The sequence below is a fragment of the Saccopteryx leptura genome, chromosome 2, assembly GCF_036850995.1.
Source record: "Saccopteryx leptura isolate mSacLep1 chromosome 2, mSacLep1_pri_phased_curated, whole genome shotgun sequence".
Lineage (NCBI taxonomy): Eukaryota > Metazoa > Chordata > Mammalia > Chiroptera > Emballonuridae > Saccopteryx > Saccopteryx leptura.
In genome coordinates this window covers 76,068,697-76,086,922 of record NC_089504.1, presented here as the reverse complement: position 1 = coordinate 76,086,922, position 18,226 = coordinate 76,068,697, and the positions used below count along the sequence as shown (strand labels likewise).

Sequence of the window (18,226 nt, the reverse complement as noted above, 5' to 3'; positions counted from 1 at the left end):
ATGAACAACTCGAGTGCCACAACTGAGTTGATACTTCTCATTCCTTTCCTTTTCTGCCTATTTCTCTAAAAAAAAAGAAACAAAAGAATGCTTTCTTTATTCACCTATATAAGAAGTAACTCTCAAAAAAAAAAAAAAGGAATTCTCATTTGTTAAGGTTTTATCATGGTACTGCAGCAATTCAGTCACATCTTCAAGGTCAACTTCTAATTTTACTTCTCTTGCTATTTCAACCACATCCAGAGATACTTCCGCCACTGAAGCACTGAATTCCTGAAAGTCATCCATAGGAGTTGGAATCTTCTTCCAAACTCTAGTTAATGTTGATATTTGACCTCTTCCCATGAATCATAAATGTTCTTAATAGTATCTAGAAGGGTGAATGCTTTCCAGAAGGTTTTCAATTTACTTTGCCCAGATCCATCAGAGAAATCATTATGGTAGCTATAACCTTGAATAAAAAAATTTTAAAGTCAAAATTACTACTTAAACCATGGGCTGCAGAATGGATGTTGTGTTAGCAGGCATGGAAACAACATTAATCTCATTGTACATCTCTATTAGGGCTCCTAGGTGACCAGCTGCATTGTCACTGGGCAGTAACATTCTGAAATCTTTATTCTGAGCTGTGAGTCTCAATAGTGAGCTTAAAATATTCAGTAAACCACGATGTATTAGATGTATTGTCATCCAGGCTTTGTTGTTCCATTTAACGAGCACAGGCAGAGTAGATTTAGCATAATTCTTAAGGGCCTTAGGATTTTCAGAATGGTAAACGGGCATTAGCTTCAACTTAAATTCACCAGCTGCATCAGCCCCTAACAAGAGTCAGCCTACCCTTTGAACCCTTGAAGACAGGCACTGACTTCTCCTCTGTAGGTAATGAAGTCCTACATGGCATCTTCCTCCAGTATAAGGCTGTTTTGTTACACTGAAAATCTGTTGTTTAGCGTAGCCATGTTCCTTGATGATCTTCGCTAGAACTTCTGGGTAACATGCTACAACTTCTACGTCAGCACCTGCTGCTTCACCTTGCACTTTTATGGTATGGCGATGGCTTCTTCCTTAAACCTCAGGAACCAACCTCTGCTAGCTTCAAACGTTCCTTCTGCAGCTGCTCTCAGCCTTCACAGAACTGAAGAGAGTTACGGCCATGCTCTGGATTAGGCTTTGGCTGAAGGGAGTGTTGTGGCTGGTTTGATCTTCCATCAAGACTACTAAAACTTTCCCCATATCAGTAATATGGCTGCTTTCGCTTTTACATCATTCATGTGTTCACTAGAGCAGCACTTTTTTTAATTTCCTTCCGGAACTTTTCCATTGCAGTCACAGCTTAGCTGTTTGATGCAAGAGGCCTACCTGTCAACCTATCTTGACTTTTGACATCCCTTCCTTACTAATCTTGATCATTTCTAGCTTTTCATTTAAGGTGAGAGATAGGTACTCTCCCTTCCACTTGAATACTTAGAGGCCACTGTAGGGTTATTAATTGGCTGAATTTCAATATTGTTGTAACTCAAGGAGTAAGGAGGCTCAAAGAGGAGGGAGGTCAATACAGTGGTCAGAACCACACATTTATTGTTTAATTTCACCATCTTACATAGATGCAACTTGTGGAGCCTCAATACAATTACAATGGTAACATCAAAAACCACTGATCACATCTGACCAGGCAGTGGCACAGCAAATAGAGCATCAGACTGGAACGCGGAGGACCCAGGTTTGAAAGCCTGAGGTCGCTGGCTTGAGCGCGGGCTCATCCATGTTGAGCAGGGGCTTACCAGCTTGAGTGCAGGGTCACTGGCTTGAGCACGGGATCATAGACAGGACCCCATGGTCGCTGGCTGGAGCCCAAGGTCGCTGGCTTGAAGCCCAAGATCAATGGCTTGAGCCCAAGGTTGCTGGCTTGAGCATGGGGTCACTCACTCTGCTGTAGCCCTCCAGTCAAGGCACATTATGAGAAAAGCAATCAATAAACAACTAAAGAGAGACTAAGGAGCCGCAACAAAGAATTGATGCTTCTCATCTCTCTCCCTTCCTGCCTGTCTGTCCCTATCTGTCCGCCTCTCTGTCTCTCTCTTTCTAACTCTGTCACACACACACAAAAAAAATCACTGATTCATAAATCACCATAACAAATATAACAATAAAGAATTATCAAGATGTGACAGAGATGCAAAGTGAGCAAATGCTGTTGGAAAAATGGTGCCAGTGAACTTGCTCAATGCAGGGTTGCCACAAACCTTCAATTTGTAAAGATTCACACAATAAATGCAAAGCACAATAAAGTGAAGCATAATAAAATGAGGTAAGCTTGTAAGTGGAATTTTATTATAGGTGGTCTTCTGTGACTAGGTTCTTTCACTTGGCATAATGTTTTTATATGTGTAGCATGTATCAGTACTTCATTCCTTTCTATGGCCCAATAATATTTCATCATTTGGATATTTATCCATTCATTAGTTGACGGACATTTGGGTTTATTTCCACTTTTTGGATATTATGCCTACTGCTGCAATGAACATTCATGTAAGTTTTGTGTGGATATATGGTTTCATTTCTCTTGGATCTAGACTAGAATTGCTGGCTCGTATGGTAACTCTGGTTAACCTTTTGAGGAATTGCCAAACTTTTTTCCAAAGCAGCTGTATAATTTTTCATTCCCACCAACAACGTGTGAATGCCTTCACATTATGCCCTTCCCTTCTCCTTCCTGCCAAGCAAATCCCTGATGCCTAAAAGTAGAGTAGCCAGGTTAAAACTAGGAGGATTAAACATGAAGGCACTAGGGGTAGCAGAGCAGACAGTGGACTTCTAGCTACCTCCAGACTTTGTGTTACACAGAGGAAAAATCTCAGTATGATTAAGCTATGTTAAGTGGGGTCTTCTATTAGTTACAAAGGAAGAAAACCTGTAGTGCCCCCAAATATAACAACTTCACTATATTCAGAGGAATTAATTTCTCCTTGATCTTATATACTAATTTATAACAAAACTATGTTTTAAAAAGTTAGAGCTGTATGAAATATGTAAATTGTCTTGAAATTTTAAGATAATGTATTTTTACTTTATCTATTCACTGTTTTATTGAATGTTCTTTATTATTCAGTTAATGCAATAGATATTAATAGTAATCAATATTTTAACTAAAAAAATAAGCAGGCCCAGGCCAGGTGGCTCAGTGGATGGAATGTCATCCCAGCACACCAAGGTCACTGGTTTGATACTCAATGAGACCACAACTAAATGGAACAACTAAGTGGAACGAGTTGATACTTCTATCTCTCTATTTCTCTCTCCCTTCCTCCCTTTCTCTCTCAATCAATAGGAAGAAAACAAAAAAGAAAATGTAAGCAAACTAGTAAACAAAAACCACTTTAAGCACTTTACAAAGTAAGTCATCTAATTCTCTAAATAACTATGAGATAAGTAGTACTATCCCTGTTTGATAAAGAAGCTGGAGCACAGAGAGTGGAAATAACTTGCCATGTCACAAAGCCAGTACCAGAACCAGCAGCCAAAGTCAGGGAGAATCCCTGGTTAACCCTACACTATGATGCCTCCATTGTAGAGCACTTTAGCAATTTCAGAATAGAAAATTAATAACTAGTAGTCTAAAAATGTGTCCAGGTAGATGTGTGTGCCTATTATTAATGTTATACACTACTTTCAAGGGGAGATGGGTAGTATGGAACAATAATTTTTAGCACCTACTCTATTCCAGGGACTGTACACAATTTTAACAAATATTATCTCATTAATTCCTCATAATAACCAGGAAGATGATACTATCTATATTTATAGGTAAAGAATGTGAAACCAGGCCCTGGCCGGTTGGCTCAGTGGTAGAGCGTCGGCCTGGCGTGCAGAAGTCCCGGGTTCGATTCCCCGCCAGGGCACACAGGAGAAGCGCCCATCTGCTTCTCCACCCCTCCCCCTCTCCTTCCTCTCTGTCTCTCTCTTCCCCTCCCGCAGCGAGGCTCCATTGGAGCAAAGATGGCCCGGGCACTGGGGATGGCTCCTTGGCCTCTGCCCCAGGCGCTAGAGTGGCTCTGGTCGCGGCAGAGCAACGCCCCTGAGGGGCAGAGCATCGCCCCTGGTGGGCGTGCCGGGTGGATCCCGGTCGGGCGCAAGCGGGAGTCTATCTAACTGTCTCTCCCCGTTTCCAGCTTCAGAAAAATACAAAAAAAAAAAGAATGTGAAACCCAATAAAGTTAAGTAACTTGGCCAATTTCATATCACTAGTAACTAGCAGAGTGGGGTATAAAATCAAATCAGCCTGGTTCAAAGCTAATGCTCTTTCTACTATACAATAATGCTTAACTATTTAGGTTATTCATACACCTAAATTATACACTCATCATGACTATATAAGCTTTACATTGACTACCCTCAGTATTCTCCATTGATAACCTCTCTTATATTCTAATAATATAATATAATGGAAAAATATTTTCCCATACTTTCTCTGAAATTTCTACTACCAGGAAACACTTAAAAATGAAAACATAGCCTGAGAAAGAGAATATTATTAACCTCTCATCATGTTTTAAAATAATAATCTGATAGTTAAGTCATCTCTACAGAAGGTCCACACTGATCATTCTGTACTAGTCCAATAATACTCAATTATCTACCTGTCTAGACCATATCTCTTCCAATTACTCTTCAGAACTGTGATACATCAATTACTCTCCCTCTGTAGGCAGCAATTACTTTCTCTTCCCTAAGTAGTGTTCATTAGCCAGCAAATATTTAAAGATTCCCTAAAAATCAGTTTACCTGAACTTGCTATCTCCTCAAGCTAACAGAGGCACCCCAGGTTCTAACACCAAAGATAGCTCTGTTCCTGGAGACTGGCAGGCACTTAAACACCACTCTTGGTACATCTTCTACTAGTAGGCCTTACCTACACATGTTTTTATTGTCATCTCAATAACCAATGAGTCAATATTTTAACTAAAAAATGTTGCAAGGGGCTACTTTTAGAACATGTCCTCAGGGTGAGGGTCATGCCTACTTCTATAAAACCTCTACAACCTGATCCCATTCCAATGATCCAACTTCTCTCCCACAATTTCCCAAGACAGTTATTAGAAAATAGATTTTACTAATCACTATCAATAAGCCAAGTCTTCTAGGCATGAATTTCCATTCTCATTTCTTTAATGCCCCTTCTTCCCATTCAAAGCTTATTCCCACTTCTGCATCTCTGCTTAAGCTATGCCCTTCTTCTGAAGGCCAACTCTCCCTTCTCACTCACTACCATTGTAGGCTCAGTTAAATTACTACTTCAGCCCTAAAGCCTTCCCAATGCTCATATGCCAACACAGCATTGCACTTTCTATGAATCTTAACATTTAAAGCCTGTACTGCCCCATCCAATCCTTCTTTACATTTTGCCTAACGTTGCTCATGAACTGACGTTCTTGTTCTAAAACCACTGTGCATATTTTCTAGAGGGCCAAATTGTCACATAGTTTTTTTTTATCTCCTAAAGTATATACACAGCACAGTAACACGGGAAAATGTGTTAAATATACTAATAATATAAAATAATACAAAAACAAGATTAAAATTTAAAAAAAAATCTATTTTTAATTGTCCACATGCCTACAAAGAATATGACTAACACAAATCACCTGTTTATTAAAATAAATTCAAAAACTTTTAAGTTCTTTCAAGAATGTTACAGTTTTGATGTGAAGTTATAATACCCACTTTATTAAAATATATTTATTTAGACTTTTATTTAAGATTCCCAACCCAATATGTTAAGGTTTTACCAATACGTTAAATATGCATGTTGCTTACCAACATCAATGACCACCATCCAAAAATAATAATCTCTGAATTATGTTTCCTCCTACAAAGCCAAGGCTTAGGTTTTGATATTTAAAATTACAATAAGTGATCTGGATTTACATATCAGAGTTGTCTAAAAAATTAAGTTACATCCCAAATTATTATTTCACTAATGCTTACAATATTTAATTAAGCAAGCAAGTAGTAACAAGTTCATTATATTATTTGCACTATTAACATGTCTAAAATGACAATAATTAGTACAATGACATAGCTTTACCAATAGGTGACCATATGTCATTCTTATAGCATAGAGAAATAAGTTTTCAATAAATTTTTCACACAAACATATCATGCAATCTTTGTCATTAAAAAAAAATTTGAATTTTAGACCTTTGGAAATTACAAATTACAGGTGGTTCCACACATAGTGGAAAGAAACAGATTAGTCAAATTAACTACATTTAAAATTAATTAGAAAAAAATAGGCCCTGGTTGACTGGCTCAGCTGTAGAGCATCGGCCTTGCATGTGGAAGTCCCAGGTTAGATTACCAGTCAGGACACACAGGAGAAGAAAACATCTGCTTCTCCACCCCTCCTCTTCTCCCTTCTCTCTCTTTATCTCTCTCTATTTCTCTCTATCTCTCTCTTCCCCTCCTGCAGCCATGGCTCAATTGGAGTAAGGTGGCCCTGGAGTAGGATGGCTCCATGACCTCACCTCAGGTGCTAAAATAGCTTGGTTGCTGAGCAACAGAGCAATGGCCCCAGATGGGCAGAGCATTGCCCCATAGGAGGCTTGCCGGGTGGTTCCCAGTAGGGGCACATGCAGAAGTCTGTCTCTCTGGCTCCTTGCCTCTCATTGAATTAAAAAAAAAAGAAAAGGAAAAAATAAAAACACATCATCAAATGAGAAAGAAAAATGTTCTACTGGTTCAGTTCTGAATTCTCAAACTTCTAAAATTTACCACCAGAAAGAGAAATAAAGAAAAACTAAAACATTTGAAAGAACATTACTAATTTAAAAAAGCTAATAATGAGCTTTCCATAGGAAAATCAGATCACAAAAGGGGAAAAAATAAGGTGGCTACAATCACCAAAATATATCATTTATTTTTCCCATAAATAACGATAAAATTACCCATCAAAATTTACACTAAATGTAGATATAATCTCCCTTACCTGAATAAAAGAAAGTTAAGAACAAATATATTTTCTTCTTGGAATGTTTATTAGAACTTGTTGCATAAAGCATTTTGGAACATTTGCTTTTAAATGTATTTTGAGAGAACATAAAAGAGAGAATCATACCTGTCTTACTAATGATTTCCTGTAACTCAGCCATAGAAGAGTTTATTGCAGCAAGAAGGTCAGAACTGGTGAGCCAACTGAGTGCTTGCAAACAACGTAGCTGTTCCTTTTGACGTTCTGCAAAAATAGGAAAAAATCTATTATGAATAGTTAACAAAAATTTATTAAAATCCAGGTTAAAAATTCATAGCAGGCCCTGGCTGGTTTGCTCAGTTCTAGAGCCTCAGCCCAGCACGGGGATGTCCTGGGTTCTATTTCCAGTCAGGGCACACAGGATAAGCAACCATCTGCTTCTCTACCCCTCCCTCCCCTTCTCTCTCTCTCTCTCTCTCTCTCTCTCTCTCTCTCTCTTTCTCTCCCATGGCTTGATTGGTTTGAGCACATTGGCCCTGGGCGCTGAGGATGGCTCACAAGCATGGCCCCAGATGGGCAGAGCATCGGCCCCAGACAGAGGCTGCCAGCTGGATCCCAGTAGGTGCGTATGCAGGAGTCTGTTTCTCTATCTCCTCTCATCTCACTTGGAAAAGAAGAAAAAAAAATTTTCACAGCAATGTTTAGCTATCTAAAAAGATATCAAAACTTGTAGACAGAACTTTGCTGAGTGCAGAAGTCTGTAAAAAATGTTAGGTTTGATTGACTTTATTTATTTATACATGACTGTTAACTGACATCAAAAAAAAAGAGAAGGAAACCTTCTTTGGTTATAATTATATTACTTAATAGCTTGCTTTTCAAAAATTAAAGTTGAAATTATTGTTCCTCAGAATAGTCACATATTCAAAAAATGTTATCTGGAAAATTTTAATTTGTCTCATTTTCATTGAGGTCTTAAATAGATTTTTAATTCTGCTCATTTTATATTGATTCATAAAAAGTGAAAACAAATTATGCTGCTAATTAGTTATAAACAGAGCAGTCTTTGGAGTGACCTAACTGAAAAACCACTGTATAAACTCTTCACTTTACTATGAAAGAGCATTCAAATCTAATAAAGCTAACCAAAGTTGAAATTACACATATTTGCTACTTTCTTTATAAATTAGTGTTTATAACAAAAAATCAAAACCTAGTTTATACATAAATATATACATTTTTAAAATATATATGGAACTGTGTTACATGACATTAAATTATTTATATTTTCGCATAATGGTGAAACATTTCATACTGTGTGTCACTTATATTCAACTTAGATTTTAAAAAGCACAAATTATCTTACTTGGAAATTTATGCTTGTCTTTGGGCTCTCCCATACACACTAAAATGCCTATGCCTTCTTTGAAACTTTCCATCCAGGTAAAAAGAGAGGCACAGGATTGGCCCAAAATCTTGAGTCTATTTGCTGCCAAAATTGCAATCACACCTTTCCGGAATACACGTATCAATCCTTTGAATGTTTTTTTCTTCATCTTGGCTTCCTCTTGCTTCTTTTCCTCCATAGTTGACAAAGCCTGGGCTACAGTTCTAACTTCCAATTTGAACAATTCAAAGGTGTTGACTTGCTCCTGGAGAAAATCTCTCTGTGTAGATAAGGCACATGATCGGCTGTAGAGAGGATATAAGGCACCCGCCATCAATGCACAGGCTGCCAGCAAGGATGTTTGCTCCTTTTGAGTCTGTGATAACACATTTTTGATGCGTGAATTTTCCAGAACCATCTGTCCATGTGATTTCTCAATACAGTTCAATTTTTCCATATTTTTTTCAGCAATTTCTTGAAATTTCTATAAGAGAAGCCATAATATGAAGCAAACAGGTGTTGTATTAATTCTTCTTTATAGAAAGTAAAACCTTTGCTGACAACTATTTCTTCAAAAGATCCATGTTCTAAAATAGCCAACAAATACGTATTATGATAAAGCAACAATGGGCCAAACAGCTTAGTTCTGAATGTGCACATTGATTTTTAAATCCTCTTGCATAGAAGCTTTATATAAAGTAGAAACATAAATTTAAAAGGACTTCACACAAATTTCCTGTACACTTATGAATAATTACACATATTTAGAAAAATAAAATCTCTCCTCTTCCATTTCTCATATTTCCTGTTCTATTCCTCACTAACTTTTGATTCTTGCTTTTAAACAGAAATTACACCACCAATAGAGGTTTTCCTATATATAAAAAGACTTTGCTTTTGCCAAAATAAGCAAAGGGTTAAGTCAATGATACAAAAAATAGTATCTGACTGTCAGCCATTTACTAGATAAGAAGGGACTGAGACTCAGTTTCTGTCTTACCTTCCCAAGACAGGAGGCTATATACAAAGTACAGCTCCGGTGGTGGGAGGAAATACTGACCATAAGCTGGGTCTCACTAGCCATCTGATTTTTTTTTCCCTAATCAAAGTACTTACATCCGCCTGACCAGGCAGTGGCACAGTGGATGGAGCATCGGACTGGGATGCGGAGGACCCAGGTTTGAGACCCAGAGGTCGCCAGCTTGAGCGCGGGCTCATCTGGTTTGAGCAAAAGCTCACCAGCTTGGACCCAAGGTCGCTGGCTTGAGCAAGGGGTTACTCAGTCTGCTGTAGCTCCACGGTCAAGGCACATATGAGAAAGCAATCAATGAACAACTAAGGTGTTGGTTGCAATGAAAAACTGATAATTGATGCTTCTCATTTCTCTCTGTTCCTGTCTGTCTGTCCCTATCTATCCCTCTCTCTGACTCTCTCTGTCTCTGTAAAAAAACAACAACAAGTACTTACATCCTAAAACTTAATTTGAAACACCAAGAAATTTTAACTGCAGACACCATATTTTAATCACTAGAAAATAAACTAGCTCTCTACAAAATCTTATGCCTAATTATTAAGGAATTGTTGAAGCAGAATTAATTTTAGAACATAACAGATCCCAATTTCCTTTACAGATTCATTTATCATTCAATAAACATATATTGATTACTTACTCACTACATTCCATGTGCTAGTAAAACAGCCAAGTAAACCAATTATCGTGGTATGATGCAATGAGAGAGCTATGCCAGATTGCCAGAGGTACACAAAAGGAAGTTACACAAAATGATGTTAAACAGGCTTTGGAAGGTTATGGGAAAGGACAAGTAGGAGTGAAGAATATCTTTTAAAAGGTCTCCACTAAGGAGACCAGCCACAGCTACTCTATAATATTTCATCTAATCCTTACAATCAGTGGTGTTTTAACAGCTCCATTTGGATCTTTACTTAGCCAGGTAATCTGCCATGACTTGGCCATGGACCTGTTCCTTTTTAAAAGAAAGTCAAGGGGGTTCAACTTGAATAAGGGCTCAATCAGAGAGAGAAAAATCATGTGGTGTGTGTGTGTGTGTGTGTGTGTGTGTGTGTGTGTGTGTGTGTGAGAGAGAGAGAGAGAGAGAGAGAGAGAGAGAAAGTGATGTGCTATCTTCACTATATGTTGGGATTAAAAAAATATTTCTCTTTGTATTACTGGTTCAGACTGCACCCTGTCTAAATTCCTTTTTTTTTATTAAGTGAGAGACAGGAGGCAGTCAGAGAGACAGATTCCCACATGCACTCCAACCGGGATCCCCCCAGCAAGCCCCCTACAGGGTGATGCTCTGCCCATCTGGAGCTGCTGCTCCATTGTTTGGCAACCAAGCTATTTCAGCGCCCAAGGTGAGGCCATGGAGCCACCCTCAACACTCAAGGCCAACTTGCTCAAACCATTAGAGCCATGGCTACAGGAGGAGAAGAGAAAGATAGAGAAGAGAGAGAAGGGGCGAGGGGGGGGGGGTGAAGAAGCAGATGGCCACTTCTCTTGCATGCCCTGACCAGGAATCAAACCCGGGACCTCCACATGCCGGGCCAATGCTCTCCTGCTTAGCCAGCCAACCAGGGCCTCTGTCTAAATTTAACACTGATCGTTTATAGTGAGTGTGCATCTGATTCAAGTCTCACCCATGAACAACTAAAAGAGTCAGAGGCATTTCTAAAGCTTACATTGGCAGGAAGACCTCAAAGTGGTAAGAGTTGGAGAAAATCATACAAACTCAACTTTTCTGCAATATTTGGTGTCAAAGCCTACCACAGACAATGTTGACAGGCAGTAGCCAAAATAATTCAAACTTGTAGAAATATCCTGCTGAGGAAAGTACCTCCAGAAGCTGGAGGAAAGGTTCCCAAAGGTACAATGAGTGCAAGTCCACTCAGAGGGACAGTCCTGAGAACAAAAGGCCACCCTCTGAAGGATTCAACTTCTTTGATTCTTTCTCTTCGGCAGGAAAATAAATTAAATTTTAGATACTGTTTTACATGTCTCTATGCTATAATTCCCTTGATATACTCTAACTCTCCTTGAAAGTCTGATTTAGCCATATCTGTCAGAAATAAAGGAATTATGGCTCACCCTAACCACATCTCCACTGATGGCCAAGCTGTGGTGGCAGTGTTCTGTCACGAGGAGTGTACCCAGAGCTCACTACAAAGACACTTGTAAAGGAAGTAGTGTCCCACTGGGAGCAGTTGAAAAACACAACAAACTCTGAAAAGTACTAGCCAGGTGAACTGCTTGGAAGCTGATGTGAGACACTCTTAAAAGTTGCCTTTAAAAGAGGCAACTTTTAAGGAAAGGAAAAACTGACACTTGAATTTTAACTAGCAAAAGTAGGAAGACTAGCATGAAATAATGTAAAAGCTAGAAAACAGGATAATGTGCTCCAAGGAAGTATGTCTAAAGAAAAGAGAACGATGAAAATGTAAGAAATAGGTTGATAGCAGATGATTAAGTTAAGGAAATTAAACTTTATGTGAACAGCTATGAGAAGCCATAAAAACCTGGAACAGGCTCCATGCTTTACTAAATGAATGGGGAATCAGAAATATAATATAAAGACCGCCAAGGGTAACTTCCAGAATTACAGGGAGTGGGGAAAGAATGAGAGGAGCAAATGAAAATTATAAAGGTTCATTCCATATTCTCTCCAAAATCAATTCCATCAGTTCAGTTAGAGGAAAAAATGAAAATTATAGAAAACCTAATGTAAAAGAGACACACTTAGTTACATAATGAAAATAAAACTGAACTTCATCAGGTTCCAGGTGGCTGCCTATTTTCATATTCACAGATCTCCAAGTTTTTCACAGAAGTGTTTTCTCAACAAAATTACTTTGTTAAATAAAAACCGATGAAAAGATATATTTGCTCCTAATATTTTAAATATTTCAAAACAATATTCAACATCTTTAGTCAAAATCAAATAGATTGTTGAAGGACAGCTAAAAGTGCAATAAGCCCATCATGGAAAAGATTAATTTTTTTATTGCACTATAGATCACAAACTCCTCCACTGTGCTCTTCTACTTCTCCAAACCACCAGGTTAACGCTAAAAGCATTTTCAACAGGTAGTCCTAGGATGAGGATGAGAGGGTTAATGAAAACATACATAGAAATAAAAATCTAAAATGTAGTACCAAAAATACTCCCATCTCTCTCTATATAGAAGAACACAGGAACATGCTGAAATTTTTCAAAACTAGAACTGGGATTCCTGACTTACAGAGGCAGTTATCATTAGTTACCTTGGAGTACTGGCAATGTAATCAAGTAGTTTTTAAAGGTCCGTATGTCATTTTATGGCTGCCAAATTTTGATCATTTTAGTGATTATATATTAAAAAGTGCTGATTAATATTAGTTATTACCACTATGGATGATTTCAAGAGACTCGTATTTCTATTATGAAAAAGATGCAAGTCACAATTACTAAAAATAAGATGAAGAAAACATGTGAAGTCTATTTATAAATAAAAATAAACAATCTCTAAAGAACATTTAATAACTATTGGTTGTCTTAAATCATTCTTGGTTTAAATAATTAGAATCAAGATACAAAGTATCAATGGTTATTTAAAAAATCAACCAGGCCAATATCAATTAGATAATGAGGATTAGCAAAGTGGAATATTTGAATTAATGATTTTAAAATAATAAAATTAAATTTAAAAACTTTTAAAGCTCTTATTGACAAATATTATGAGAGTTTTGCTCATTTCTTGTCAGTTACATGTCTGCATCCCTGGCATCTGCACTGCAATCGAGAACCACACACCTGACCGCCCAGCAGCGGTCCCCAGGTAAACCACTCACAGCTGCGTTAAGCTAACGTAGCTTAGTCAAGGACTGTTGGTTTTTCTCCTAAAAGTGTTCACAGGAGTCCTCTTTCTATCACTAAATGGCACCAACATCCATTGAATATTTGAGTCAAAAACTTTATCATCAGTCTTAATTCCTCCTTCTCTCACCCTATCCTCTGAATTCCAAATAAAGCCATCAGCAAACACAACACATATCCTGATCCACCTCCCCTGCTACCACCCTAGTTGCAGCTGTCACCACCTTGCCATTCATGCGCATTTCAAAGCTGTGTCAGATTCTGTCAGTCCAATCGTACTGCTTAACCTTTTTGTCTTCACTGACCCAAGGTTCTCCACTTAAGTCACAACATCCCCACATGCCTTCTCCTGTAAGGCATCACCTTCTCCCATGAACCTCAACTTGAAAAAGTAGAAATCAATCTGCTCCTTTATTTTCCAGACATGAACCTCACCACCACTTTTCTCCATTTAACCACATTCTCTAGAACCCCCAGGTCCTTTTCCTTCTCATTCCCCTAACATTATTTAAATTCTAACAATCTTCGGAGCCCGTTTCAGGGTCTGCCTATGCCATGATACCTTTTCATATCACTCTCATTTACACACTGACCTTGACCATCTCTGAACTTAATTACACTACTCAATCAAGCTTTTAATTCCTACCTTGCTACTTACTTATATTGTGTGTATATCTACTCACCCTCAAATACAATAGAGTGCTAGTTGCTAGAGGCCAGGAATTATTTACTACAGTGATCTATACCCTATAGGTATTTAATAACTATGAACAAATTAAACAATCCTTCATAAAATGTTCCTGGGTACTTAGCAGAGTGTTTTACCTAATGAGCAAAGAGCTTACAAATGTAAAAAGAATAAAAATATAATTTAAAGGATATAGAATCTGAATATAATTTGGAACTTATGAGCATGTTAGAATTCTGTTTTAAATTAATTCTGATAGTCCACAGGGACTTTTAGAGGCACTGCATTATTTACTATGAATTATTTTTGAAAAACAAAGCATGTTTGATGGTATGGTTAGAAACAGCTATACCAGCAAATTTTTCTTTAAAAAAAAATCCTACACCCCCTGGTGGGCAGAGCGTCACCCCCTGGTGGGCGTGCCGGATGGATCCCGGTCAGGCGCATGCGGGAGTCTGTCTGACTGTCTATCCCCGTTTCCAGCTTCAGAAAAATACAAAAAAAAAAATCCTATGTTCTTTGCCTAAAGAGATTAAAGGTCAATAGTTTTAAAGTAAACATAAGATATATCGCCTTCAAATGGGACAAAAGAATTCCTAGTACGGAAATCCTCCTTAGTAGGTTTAATTTCAAAAATAGTATTTCCAAGTCACCCCCCCAAAAAAAGTCTTATCTTGCAAAATTTAAAAAAAAGAACCTGAAATATAGAATGGATATTCTTTATACATATCTCAGTCATATCAAAAATACTTTATAATTTCCCTTTTTTCCTTTACTCTCTAACAAATACAAAGTGTAACCAAAATAGGGGAAAGGACAGCTTCTTTCCTTAATGAATCACACACTTCCTAAAATGTACATGCTTTAGGGGAGGATGTACTGGCTTACAACACTCCATGAACTTTGAGATTTGAGCCAGAAATTAGACACTTCCCTAGGGAGTAAAATTCTTTTTTATCACTTTTACTTGCTGAGTTTTTATTCTTTATGTTGGCAAAAATACAAATTGTAAACTGGACATTCAATGACACAAAGACTTGAAAGGACCTCATTTAAAATGTCTTATTTTTATGTTAAATATCTTGTCTTTTTATATGATGGTAATATTTAAAAATAAATATAAATTTATCTGCTTTTTCTATGATGTAAAAGTTTCTCTGTTAAAAATAAAGCACTTTTTTTTCTAAAGTGAGAAGCAGGGAAACAGAGAGACAGACTTCCACATGCACCAGACCAGGATCCACCCAGCAAACCCACCGGTGGCGATACTCTGCCCATCTGGGACATTGCTCCATTGCAGCCAAAGCCATTCTAGCGCCTGAGGTGGAGGCCATGGAGCCATCCTCTGCACCCGGGCCAACTTTGCTCCAATGGAGCTTTGGCTGCAGGAAGAGAAGAGAGGGATAGAGAGAAAAGGGAGGGGTAAGGGTGGAGAAGCGGATGGTTGCTTCTCCTGTGTGCCCTGGCCAGGAATCAAACCCGGGATTTCCACACGCCAGGCCAATGCTCTACCACTGAGCCAACTGGCCATGGCCAAAAATAAAGCACATTTTGTGAAGAAATTGGAACACTCATACATTGCTTGTGAGAATATAAAATGGTGCCACCTGACTTTGAAAACAAATTAGCAGTTCCTCAAAAAGTTCATTATAGACACACCAATTCCATTATTTGATAGATGTATCAACTAATGATAAATATATATATATCAGTATATATATATGTGTGTGTGTGTGTGTGTGTGTGTATTCTAATCCAATAATGATTATTTACTTTACTTAAAAACACTATCTTTACTTTGTAAATTTAGGCTGTCAAAAAATATGTACAATATCTCAAAATGTTATGTCTGTGTTTACTCTTTTGTTTCTAAGGCAAAACAAATTATAAAATGTTCTTTGTAAAGTCAAGCCCTCAAAAGAACAGAGTTCTCCTTATTATTAGACTGAGAATAAAAGTGTCACTACAGGCAAGATGTTTGACATGCTTATTGTTAAAAGATACTACTCAAGACAGCTGGAAAGTAAGCATTACCTCTGAATTCTGGTCTGTCTCACGTCTCCCTTTCTTCTGGGTTTTCTGATCCCAGGTTGGCCTCAGTCCCATCTAAGAAGCCTTCAAAACTGCGACCACCTCCTCATCTAAGTTTATAGCAATCTTTTAACAATTAATTACAAACAGGCTTATCATAAACCTGATATAATTTAATGGTTCATGTTTATTTAATACTTCCCCAACTAAATTTGACATTTTTGAGGAAAAATTAGGTATTATACCTCTTGGTACCACAGTATGAAACAGTGCCCATATACCTAGTATATAACATGTGCATATTTAATAATATTAACTACATATGTAAAAGTCATTTTGATATTCTTACCTGAAGTAGTAATTTTGCAATAGAGTTTACTAAAAATTCAGTATTTCAGAAAAAAAGAAGTCTGAGAGAAATAAAAGATAAAGGAACTATGATTTATTAATGGCTGACAATGTAGCACTGATTTGCTTTTTCATACATTATTATGTTTAGTTATTAACTAATCAAGAATCACTCAGAAATATAAGTTCAAGAAATATGAAAATGAATTGTCACTAGACCTATTTTGAGATATTACTTAATATAGAAAAATAGTATATGTTTCTTAAAAAGTGTTGTATAAAGCAAAAAAGACTAAAAATTAAGGATGAAGATAATGTATGTATTAAAAAGCACATTATATTCACTTTGCAATTTCTAAATGCTAAAAAAGGTGCTAAACATTTCACATCTGCTATCTTTATTCTAATCCCATCCCTAGAACTTCCTCATTATTCAAATATGTGGTATTGGTTCTCTGACCTTTGGTTTCCACATTTGTAATACAGTGTGTCCATAAAGTCATGGTGCACTTTTGACCGGTCACAGGAAAGCAACAAAAGACGGTAGAAATGTGAAATCTGCATCAAATAAAAGGAAAACCCTCCCAGTTTCTGTAGGATGATGTAGCAGCATGTGCTCATGCACAGATGATGACATAACACCATGTATACAGCGGAACAGCCCACGGCCATGCCAGTCCAGATGTGGACGGTAAAGAGGAAAGTTCAGTGTGTTCTGTGGCTCGCTAAATTCGAATCCGTGACGAAAGTGCAATGTGAATATCGGCGCGTTTATAACAAAGCACCACCACATAGGAATAACATTACTCGGTGGGATAAGCAGTTGAAGGAAACCGGCAGTTTGGTGGAGAAACCCCATTCTGGTAGGCCATCAGTCAGTGATGAGTCTGTAGAGGCTATACGAGATAGCTACCTAAGGAGCCCTAAAAAATCTGTGCATGAGCCCACATCGAACTGCACTGAATAGGTGTGAAACTGGGAGACTTTTCCTTTTATTTGGTGCAGATTTCACATTTTTATCATCTTTTGTTGCTTTCCTGTGACCGGTCAAAAGTGCACCATGACTTTACGGACACACTGTATATTGTAGAAATGATGCTTATTTCACATGGTTGTTGCACAGATCCACTAAAAGGAGGCATGCAAGGTATGCAAAAGCACTGAAAAAATCTATCACACATTATGTAAACTGAACAAAATTGTTATTAAAAAATTTTCTAGAGCAATTATTTGAAAAGTAGAGGACTTTCTAATATTTTATTAGAAGTGCCCACTCACACTCCATCAAAACATGATGTCGGCCCTGGCTGGTTAGCTCAGTGGTAGAGCGTTGGCCTGTCATGCAGGAGTCCCGGGTTCGATTCCCAGCCAGGGCACACAGGAGAAGCGCCCATCTGCTTCTCCACCCCTCCCCCTCTCCTTCCTCTCTGTCTCTCTCTTCCCCTCCCACAGCCGAGGCTCCATTGGAGCAAAGATGGCCCGGGCACTGAGGATAGCTATGTGGCCTCTGCCTCAGGCGCTAGAATGGCTCTGGATGCAACAGAGCAACACCCCAGAGGGGCAGAGCATCGCCTCCTGGTGGGCATGCCGGGTGGATCCCGGTCGAGCACATGCAGGAGTCTGTCTGACTGCCTCCCCGTTTCCAGCTTCAGAAAAATGCAAAAAAAAAACAAAAAAAAAACCATGATGTCTACAGGATTATGTCTAATTCCCATGAATTATTTCAGGCAGCAATGTATACCTACCACCTCTAACAATATAAACAAGCTGCACTTTATCCCTGAATAGTGTTGGAATTCAATTAAAAGTTTCAACATCTAATAACAGTTTTACGACTAACCCAGATTCTTGCCAAAAGCACTCTTAAAATCAGGATATAAGAGAAATAAAATGCAATATAGTATGATAAATCTGAATTTCTTTTATTTTTTTCT

At 38.0% G+C, this 18,226-nt stretch overlaps 1 protein-coding gene and 1 non-coding gene across 2 annotated transcripts in view; one reads left to right on the top strand and one right to left on the bottom strand.

Annotated features, from left to right (window-relative positions):
- CCDC171 (coiled-coil domain containing 171) overlaps positions 1-18,226 on the bottom strand; it is a 395,587-nt gene that overhangs the window by 213,633 nt on the left and 163,728 nt on the right. Inside the window, exons 17-18 of the mRNA XM_066368208.1 lie at positions 8,334-8,838; positions 7,115-7,231 (exon numbers count right to left, since the gene is read on the bottom strand). Of these exons, the coding sequence (XP_066224305.1) occupies positions 7,115-7,231; positions 8,334-8,838 (622 nt within the window). The remainder of the gene's footprint in view (positions 1-7,114; positions 7,232-8,333; positions 8,839-18,226) is intronic.
- On the top strand, positions 17,593-17,668 carry TRNAD-GUC (transfer RNA aspartic acid (anticodon GUC)). Its single transcript has one exon. It is a non-coding gene; the product is annotated as a tRNA-Asp (tRNA).